Source organism: Gigantopelta aegis, chromosome 15 (assembly GCF_016097555.1).
Source record: "Gigantopelta aegis isolate Gae_Host chromosome 15, Gae_host_genome, whole genome shotgun sequence".
NCBI classification, from domain to species: Eukaryota; Metazoa; Mollusca; class Gastropoda; order Neomphalida; family Peltospiridae; genus Gigantopelta; species Gigantopelta aegis.
In genome coordinates this window covers 42,978,728-42,989,310 of record NC_054713.1, presented here as the reverse complement: position 1 = coordinate 42,989,310, position 10,583 = coordinate 42,978,728, and the positions used below count along the sequence as shown (strand labels likewise).

The 10,583-nt window shown below is 44.2% G+C and overlaps 1 protein-coding gene across 1 annotated transcript; it reads left to right on the top strand.

Moving 5' to 3' along the window:
* The first annotated feature begins 1,087 nt into the window (after window positions 1-1,087).
* Window positions 1,088-2,071, top strand: LOC121389843. The gene is made up of 2 exons (XM_041521491.1): window positions 1,088-1,529; window positions 1,901-2,071. The coding sequence occupies exons 1-2, from the start codon at window positions 1,191-1,193 to the stop codon at window positions 2,069-2,071; spliced, it is 510 nt and encodes a 169-aa protein (XP_041377425.1). The 5' UTR covers window positions 1,088-1,190.
* Window positions 2,072-10,583: the final 8,512 nt, after the last annotated feature.

The window sequence follows — 10,583 nt, the reverse complement described above, 5'->3', positions numbered from 1 at the left end:
ACGGAGTCGCTGCCGGTGGTTTAGCCACCGGTTTTGACTCCCCCTGCGCCGCCACTGGCGCACGTCTCCTTTTCCTCCACCTTCCTTTCTTTGGTATGCGGTCTCCGTACACCAAGGTCACGGTCGCCCGTGACCCGGTGTACGAGACGCGGTATTCAATCAGGTTTCCGTACATTGCAATTAGTCCCCCCAGGTGGGGGGGTAACTGCACAGCACACTCAACGACGTCTGGTCGGATATGCTGCATATTTGAAACTGACTGAAAAATGAACGAATAAGTGGTTTTCCGGATGTTCCTGAGGCTTATATAGCAATGACGTCTAGTCATCCGTATAGGTGACGCATCTTTTCAGATGCTCGAGGACCTCTGTGTGACACCTCTGGAGTTACCATTTACATAACCAACATCGACGTCAGGCGAATATACGTTTCCACCAACTTCATCCGGACGGCGACTGGCGGGCTTGTCATATATTCATCATTGTCATTTCCTTTCCCAATCATCCTACCCTTCCTTCCTACCCATCACCCTTCATTTGTAGCATAGCCTATAACTGCTGTATGGATAACTTGGGGGTGGACGGGATGGGGGGAGGGAGGGGGGGGGGGGGGGGGCCGTGATAGGGCGCATTTTTGGGAGCGGTAGGGCGTAGGCGGTTTCGACGATAGTAATGCCTGGTAGGAGCCCCCCCCCCCCCCCCCCCCCCCGGCGCGCCTGCCCCATGGAAATCCGGACCAGCTACTTTGGGCTTTACCTGCCTGTTGGATCGCAGACCGGATGGGGCGCGATGCCCCCCCCCCCCACTCCTTGCTAACCTCTGTCCTCCAGGGCTTAATCAATCAATTGGTAAATATTCTCTCAACTGTTTTGAACCAGCCCGATGGAAAAATTAAAACACACCAACTAAGGTTAAATTTAAAGCCATAACCATACTTATATTTTTATGGTGCATTTAAAAGTTAATTTATTAATTACCCCCATCCCCCCGTTTTATTAGGACATTGGCCATACCATCTAAATTCTTTTTACGACAATTCCCACTCATCCTCAACTGACCCCCCCCCCACCCCCACCCGGGGTGGGCAGTGGTGGAGAGGAGAAAGAATGTCCTGAGTCTGAAGCATAGTCCCCAGAGAGGAGCATCCAGCGCTCCAAAGATGATGACCTCTCTGTGATCACGAAGAAGAGGATGAAGGCTCTTGCCCTTAACCTGACAGATGAGCAGGAAGGGGAAATGGTGGAGTGGTTGCAGACCTACCCTGAGCTCTACGACAAAGGACACAAGAAATATAAGGACACGGCGCTGAAGTCGAAGCTTTGGGAAAACAAGTCCTCTAAATTGGGTGTGGAGTTCGGCGCCCTCCTGCACGTGTGGTACAAGTCCATGAGGACCCGGTATGGAAAAATACGCAAGATGAAGTCCGGAGATAGGTCCCGGGACCTGGCGGCACGGGATGAGTGGATCCTATCGAAATGTTCATTCATCGCACCCCACATTTATGTCTGCCCCAACAGAGGTCCTGACCTTGTAAGTTCTATGAAATATTTATTGCTTGTACTATTTGGATGATTGTCTGATTGAGTGATTGATTGATTGAGTGATTGACTGAGTGATTGACTGACTGATTTTATTTCATTAATTAGGGAACGACCATTTGACTTCCAGTGGGATGGGGTTGAAAAAATATTCTGGGCCTGATATGTGAAAAAAATTTGTCCCTCAACCAAACCTAAAAAATATCCTGCCCTGTATGTAAGAAACAAAAAATGCTGCCATCAAAAGGTCATGTGCTAGTTTTAGTCTCTGAAGAGGGGTGATGACAACCCACATGAGGTAGAGTGGCTTCAATCACCACATAGTGAAGAGTTGAAACTGAAACAACCGGGTCTGCTATAAAGGTCGACAGGTCCAAAGGTACTCTGCTGCAGAGGTCCAACGGGAATCTTGCAGAGGTCCAACGGGGTTGTGGCCTCCTGGCGTCCAGTCGGATGGATGGTTGGCCGGGGATTTGGGCCTCATGTTTCATACGCTTCGAGGCGAAATCGTCCTGTGTCTACTTGCATTGTTGAGGATCAATGTACATCGTCATTGTCGTTCTGCATTCTTTGTTATTCTTTGTAATTCTTTTCTTTCTTTTTTGTTTTTTGTTGTAGTTTTTTTCGTTTTTTTATCCCACTGCCCCTTACCGGTCTCTGAATTCCATCTCATTTCTTCCCAATCTGGCAACTCCTCCTATCTTTCAACTTCTTTCGCTGTCCACCTCCACATCCCAGTCCTTGTCTCTCCAACTGCGACAGGTGCTTGTCTCTTGTGGCTATCTATGCCACACACCTACCCTTCGAGGCGAAATCGTACTGTGTCTACTTGCATCGTTCTGGATCAATGTACATCGTCATTGTCGTTCTGCATTCTTTGTAATTCTTTGTACTTTGTGCATCGTTGCTCGTCGCATTGATTTCCGTTGCAGTTCTTTCTTCCATCGGCGCAAAGTCGCACTGATTCTTTGTAGTTCGTTCTTAAATCGATCTTCGTCTTTGCGCATCGTCCTGACACCGTTCTTCTTCGCTGTCTATGACAAAAAGAACCACAACGGAAGTTGAAAGAACTAGAACGAACTTCAACTTAGCGCAAAGATTTGCAACGAGACAGAAAGAATACAAGCGAATACACAACGAATGTCAAACATTTGTGTTGGAGCCACAACAGTTTTCAACATTTCAAAACTGTCGTGGCGTCTCTGCGACCTCTACGATGCTTAACGAAAGTGTTGCCGAACTACAAATGACTGAAAAAAATCAGAACGACGTTGGCGAATTTCTCCACGAATGCCTATTCGTTGTAGTTCGCCATCACAAATCGTGACAGTGTGACTGGGGCTTAAGAGAGCCGACACGAATTACCGCATGTTCTATAGGATTGTACTTTCCACGTGCACGAGACCTGGTCAATCTGCCCACTACGAAGCCTGTTGTAGTTCTATTTATAAATGAAGTAAATTATTTATTTACAACACTTGGATTACAACGGAACACCAAAGTCTCCGAGTCACGGAACAATTCCAATTAACTAAACCTGCCGGTCTTAGTCATCGGACCTAAAGGCTAGTAGGTACTGGGTTCGCATCCCGATAACCGTCTCCAAACAAGAGAGAGTTTTAGTGACTCAATAGGCAAGTGTAAGATAGTCCGAACGGACGTAGAAAGTATAGTTCTTTCTATGTCCGAAAATGGTTACATTAACCTATATATAGCTGGTATTCAAAACTTGTGGCACCATGTTTCAATCGTTTCTCAACCGAAATAGTGCAACAAAAGGACACACAAACCATAATGTATAGCCTATCGTACTCACTAAATCCCGATTGAAGTACTTGCATCATTATTAACAAAATAAATCTTCCAACGACAACCTTCAAAACTCTCCGTCATTTTAAATTTGTTAAATAGAGGGAAGCAACTCGCCCTGCACATTAAGGAAAGTACTGACTTAATGTGCGCCCTGCATTAGGTGTACGACAACTACACCGACTTCTCTCTCACTAACAACTAATCACTAATTGTTTTGGACACAGCCCAGATAGCTTAGAGGTGTGTGTGTGTATGTGTGTGTGCGTGCGTGCGTGCGTGCGTGCGTGTGCGTGCGTGCGTGATGTGTGTGTGCGTGTGTGGTGTGTGTATGTGTGTGTGGTGTGTGTATGTGTGTGTGATGTGTGTGTATGTGTGTGTGTGTGTGTGTGGTGTGGTTGTGTGTGCATGTGTGTGTGGTGTCTGTGTGCCTAGAACAGCGTGCTTGAACTTTATAGGCGCGTGTGCAGGGAATTGTGCAGGGTGGGGCGAATATTTGGGGGGTCGGGTCATGCGCCCCCGGGATAGAGAACCTCGTTCATTCTACACGCGACTGCCTTAATTGGATAAAAACACGAAAATATGTATAAACAAAGAAACTAATTTGGTAGTGTCAAGAAACTAAACTTTAGTTTTAGATACATTTTATGCCAACAGTATATACATTTTGTAGGTATACATACATATTTATAAATAAAATAATGTTATGTGCAATTTGCTGGGAATGGTAAGTGAAAACGGATTGCAATCGATAAAGTTCAATAATAAATGGATAATACATGCCTAGTAATAATATACAACAGTACAAGTATCCATAGTGATTTAACGGCTACCCAGGACTAAGATTTTCGAAGATATCTTAGCGCTACGATATCGTAAGAATGTCGTAGTCTGTGGCATGCGTTGTTGTGACATCATAGCTTACGACGGTTTTACGATATCGTAGCGTTAAGATGGCTTCGAAAATCTGTTTCCAGTATTTCAACAGTACAGTTTAATCAGTATCGATGGAAGATATTTTCTTGATAGGGAAAAGGAAGGAATGTTTTATTTATAGACGCACTCAGCATATTTTAATTACGGTTATATTGCGTCGGACCATGTACAGAGATAATTAGAGATTCAGAGATGAAACCCGCTGCCGCCACTCCATTGGCTACTCTTTCCGATTAGCAGCAAGGGATCTGTTATATATACAACACCCCATAGACAGGATAGTGCATACCACGGCCTTTGTTACAGCAGTTGTGGAACACTGGATGAGAAATATTCCAATCAACCCACTGACGGGGATCGATCCTAAACCAACCGCGCATCAAGCTTTACCACTGGTTTACGTCCCGTCCTCTATTTACTTGGCATAAACGGAAAGTTCAAAGCTCAAGTTTGTCTAAAGCACATTTATTTTTATTCATCGTCAGAAATTGGATATACAGTTAATTTAAAGGAAACCCGCTATTTTTTCGCATTAACAGCAAGGGATCTTTCATATGCACTTTCCCCGCAGACAGGACTGTACTCACCACGAACTTTGATATACCAATCGTGGAGCACTGGTTGAGACGACTGTCCTCTGCCAGCAGACTTTCTTAACTACGGTTAATTTGATTTCAGCTTTTGTGGAAGACCTGGTTAGCCTTGTGGTTAAGGTCGGTGGTGGTGGGAGACAGCCGCAGGAGGTCCATTCCGTGTAGCCGGTCACAGACCATAATTAATTACGCTATACGTTTCTATAAAGGCTTAGTGGCTTTAACATTTGTATTAATATCAGCAGGCCATGGATTTTTGCATGCCTGGGGGGAGACATACCCTGAAAAGGACAACCCTCTTTCTCCCAGGATAATGGTTTAAACACATCCACCCACTAAACCTGGCCGGAGTACACCCATTTTACACAAAAAGCACTACTTTTGCATGGGCCAGATTTACCACAAACAAGTCTTCAATGTCAACAAGTTACACATGTTTACAAACTACTCGCTCGTTAGATACATTTTAAACCGCTCGTTGTGAGATAAATGGTATCTAACGGCCACTCGTGTATTATTTTCTATTTCTTGTGGAAGGGCGGGACGTAGCCCAGTTGTAAAGCGCTCGCTTGATGCGCGGTCGGTCTAGGATCGATCCCCGTCGATGGGCCTATTGGGCTATTTCTCGTTCCAGCCAGTGCTCCACGACTGGTATATCAAAGGTCGTGGTATGTGCTAGTATGTCTGTGGGATGGTGCATATAAATGATCCCTTGCTACTAATGAACAAATGTAGCGGGTTTCTTCTCTAAGACTATATGTCAAGATTACCAAAAATGTTTGACATCCAATACCCGATGACTAATTTATCAATGTGGTCTACTGGTGTCGTTCAACAAAACAAACTTTAAATTTTTTGTTTCTCGTGGGGGATGGGGGTGGGGGTGGGGGTGGGGAGTGTATTTGATATTTTTGCTCACCCGAATACGATTACTCCAGGACAACTGTTCAACACAAAGTGGACTACAGCCTACTTAGTTCTTACAATACATTAAATACGGCCGGGGTGGGTGGGGAGTGGGGGGGGGGGGGGTGGGGGTGGGGGTGCAACTGCCACCCTAGTGCTGGAGCAATACCTCAAATTCGGGCAAAAATTGATAGATATTCGAGCAAAATGTGTTAACCTGAGACCTTTCTACCATGTATTTCCATCATTCTACTCCTCAAAATTAGTTGTGATGCGTAGTGATTTATTTGCAACCATTGAGGCCTATAGCTGTTTGGAAGTAATGCTAATTATATGAATAAACGTTATTATCCATATTCGGGCATTTTCGTTGAAATTCGGGCAAAAGCCGGCCTACCACCCTTCAAATAGGGGAGCCCGTACGCCTATAGTCATTTAAATAATAGCATTAAAGGGACATTCCTGAGTTTGCTGCAATTTTTAAGATGTTATCGACTAACAGACTTTTTAACGACTAATTACATATCAAATATATTTTTCTGTATAAAATATTAGTGGTTGTATATTAAACGTGTTTCTGATCGTTCTAGTATTTGTACTACGTTAAATTTCATTTTATTTCCTAAAATATAGTTTTTTCGTATGCACGAAATTATTTGAAGACAAAATCCACTTTGGGCTTCTTACAAATATTAAGACGACCAGAAACATATTGAATATACAGACACTGATATTCTAAACCAAAAAAATATATATAATGCGTATTTTTAGACGTTAAAACATGCTGATTTTTTATTTTTTTTATTTTTTTTACGACCCCACTAAAGCACATTGATTTATTAATCATCGGCTATTGGATGTCAAATATTGGGTAATTCTGACAGTTTTAGAGAGGTAACCCGCTACATTTTTCCATTAGTAGCAAGCGATCTTTTATATGCACCATCCTACAGACAGGATAGCATATACCACGGCCTTTGATATACAAGTCGTGTTTCACTGGCTGAAACGAGAAATGGACCAATGGGCCTTCCGACGGGGATCGATCCTAAACCGACCGCGCGTCAAGCGACCGCTGTACTACTGGGCTACGTCCCGCCCCCTTAAAATATGTTATTAGTCGGAAACATCTTTCAATGCAGGAAACTCGGGACAGGCCCTTTAAAGTTGCTATGGAACTATTAAGCAAGACAATGTGAAAGAAAAAATCCCCAAAAAACAACTTCTTAAATAATACATCATTGCTTTTAAGATCACACAGACGTCAACAAGTATTATCTTAATATTTTAATATTTGGTCAATAACCAAAGGGTCTCTGTTTGCGAACACGATATTTAGAATCATAATTCATCACTAATACGATGACCTTTAAAGTAAAATTGTACGTGGAAATAAATTAAATATTGTATCACACAATGCGCGGTCACTAAGAATGTTTATCCTTTGACATTTGGGACAGAGTATTTTAGTTTTGAAATAGTTTTGAAAATTGTAATTAAGCACGATAAAATATTGACGATGGAAGCTACACGTTGCCTTTATATAACAAGAATCAGACGCTGATGTTGAGTTGCGAGTCAGGCTGAGTTGTCAGTCCACTGCCACTGCACTGGAAACGTCATAAACAGTCCACTGCCACTGCACTGGAAACGTCATAAACACGTACAGGAATTGGAAATGAGTTTTGTTCAGCAAGGACTCTTACTTGTTTTAGCAGTCTGTCTTTGTTGCGATTCAAGTGAGACTTTTTGTTCCTGGGGGAAAACCGATCAAGCATCTTGTGTGAGTATTTTTAGGCGCGTATCCAAGAATTGTTGCGGGTGGTGGTGGTGATGTATGTGTGTGTGTGTGTGGGGGGGGGGGGGGGGTAACTAAGTGTGCCCAGCGACGGATAATTTATTGAAAAAAAGAAGAAAATTTGATTGGGGGGGGGGGGGGGGGGGGGGGGTAGTCCCCCGAAACCCCCACTCTTCACGCGTTTGTAATTTTACATTTTATATTCTTTTTAATATTCTATTTCATAAATGTTTAAAATTTATCATCTTTCGTATTTTATTTGTATAAATATCTTGAACTTTGACATGTATATATTTCGGTTAAGGGTAATGTTACGGAGTGACAAATCGAAGATCTTGTAAAGGGGTTTGGGGGGGGGGGGGGGGGGGGGGGGGGGGGGGGGGGGGGGGGGGGCTGTCTCAAAGTTGTAAAAAGTTTAAGTTTGTCGAAGGAAACTGAACAGAGCTTGTAAAAAAAGCGATATCTATAGGGGGTAGGCTCCCCTGAACATTTTAAAATTAAAGAGACATTCCTGAGTTTGCTGCAATTTTTAAGATGTTATCTACGAACAGAGACTTTTTAACTATTGTAATTACATATCAAATATATTTTCCTGCATAACATATCAGTGGCTGTATATTAAACGTGTTTCTGATCGTTGTAATATTTGTACTAGCGTAAATTTCATTTTATTTCCTAAAATATGTCTTTTCGTACGTACGAAATTATTTGAAGACAAAATCCATTTTGGGCTTCTTACAAATGTTAAGACACACATTGAATATACAGACACTGATATTCTAAACAAGAAAATATATTTAATATGTAAGATTAATCGTAGAAATATTTTATTAGTCGGAAACATCTTACAATGCAGCACATTCGGGAATGTCCCTTTAAAAGTTCTCAAATATGTGTTTTTATGATAATAAAATGTTTTATATCGTCATATTGTGGATCAAAAAAGAACATTTCAAACGGACGCGGGGTGTGGGTGTCCACGGGATCACTATGACCCTCCCCCCCCCCCCCCTTCTTCGTGGATCCGCCAGTGTCACGCGGCAGCCGTACTACAAAATATCCAGGAAAGCATATACCACGGCCTTTGACATACCAGTTGTGGCTGGGACAAGAAATAGCCCAAAGGGCCCGCTGACGGGGATCGATCCTAGACCGACAGCGCCACACGACAACATTTTACCACTGGGTTATGTCCCAACCAACTAATAACGAAAAGTGACTCATGGGAGAAATAATATTACCAAAACACTTGTTGAAAATCTAAATGGTTTTAGATGAAACAGTAACAGTAACTGTATTGTGTGTGTGTGTGCGTGTGCGTGTGCGTGTGCGTATATATACTCTTCAAAAGAAGAAACGCAAAACCACATTGTCGTAACATTTGGAGAATTGATTTAATTATTGAATGGTGAGTCCGATAATTACCAAATGTTGCAGGATTGTTCACAATTCACTCTAGTCCATTGTGAGTAAGTGATAGGACACACCACCAAGGTCAAGGTCATCTGGAGTCAATACCGGGTGTGGCCTCCGCGTGTGTTGACAACTGCCTGGCACCGCCTGCCCATTGAGGCAACCAGAGTACGGATGACGTCCCGGGGGATGGTGGCCCACTCGGCCTGCAAGGCTGCTGCCAGCTCGGGCAGGGTCTGGGGCTGTGGTTGTCGCTGTCGGAGGCGTCGGTCCAACTCGTCCCATAGATGCTCAATTGGGTTCAAATCCGGTGATATCGATGGCCAAGGAAGGACATTAATGTTGTTGTTCTGTAGGAAAGCCGTTGTGAGACGTGCTGTGTGAGGCCTGGCGTTGTCATGTTGGAACACTGCGCTGGCGTTGGCCATAACTGGAACGATGTGTGGCCGGAGGATCTGGTCAATGTAGCCCTGTGCATTCAGGTTGCCCTGCACGTGGACCAGGTCAGTTCTGCCAGTGTGTGAGATGGCTGCCCACACCATGACACTACCCCCGCCGAATCTGTCCACTTCCTGCACGCAGTTTGCCGCATAACGTTCACCACGACGCCTATACACGCGACATCTTCCATCATGACGTCGGAGCAGAAATCGGGACTCGTCACTGAACCACACCTGTCTCCATCGCAGTTGAGGCCATTGTCGATGAATCTGGCACCACTGCAGTCGGAGTCGACGGTGTTGTGGTGTTAAGATGACACCTCGAACTGGACGTCTGGCACGAATTCCTACCTCGCGTAGGCGGTTCCGTACGGTCTGGTCGGATATCCTGCGCAAACCTGGTATTGCTGCGGCTGTGGAGGTGGCAGTAGTCAATCGTTCCCGAAGGTGGCGTACCCGGATGTAGCGGTCCTGCCCGGGGGTAGTGACCCGTGGTCGACCGGATCTAGGGAGGTCACGTGTTGATCCATGTTGCTGGTAACGGTCCCACAGTCTGGAGATGGTGCTTGGGGACACATGGAATGCCCTGGCAACGGCCGTTCTGGATTCGCCTGCGTCTAGTCGGCCGATGGCATTGTTTCTCTGCGGTTCACTGAGACGTGGCATGTCCTGGATTGTCAACTGTCGGCCAGATACAGAGGCCAGGCAAGCGAACACCCTGCACTTTTATACTGTCGGTGTTCATGTTGCACGTGCAGACAACGCACGTGCAGTGGTGACATGGTTTGCACGTGGCTGCGTTTTTGCGAATATTCACATTTTGGAACTTTATTGTACAGTAGCTGCGTTTTATCGAATGTAACCGTGGGAATGTGTTTGGGACATGCAATGACCTTATATTCACAAAGCATGAACCGGTAGGAAACATAAAATCGGAGTTATAACCCATTTGTACCCTTTTGCGTTTCTTTTTTTGAAGAGTATATTAAAATGAACGACTTGTTTCACTCTACTTCCTACTTTGGAGATGACATAATTGACCTCTGACAACTTGTATAAAATCTGATAGGGCCCAGTCCAAAATGTTTGTAGTTTTGGCGATAGTCCTTTCTTTATGCTTGGAGTATATAACCATACCATATCGTTTACTT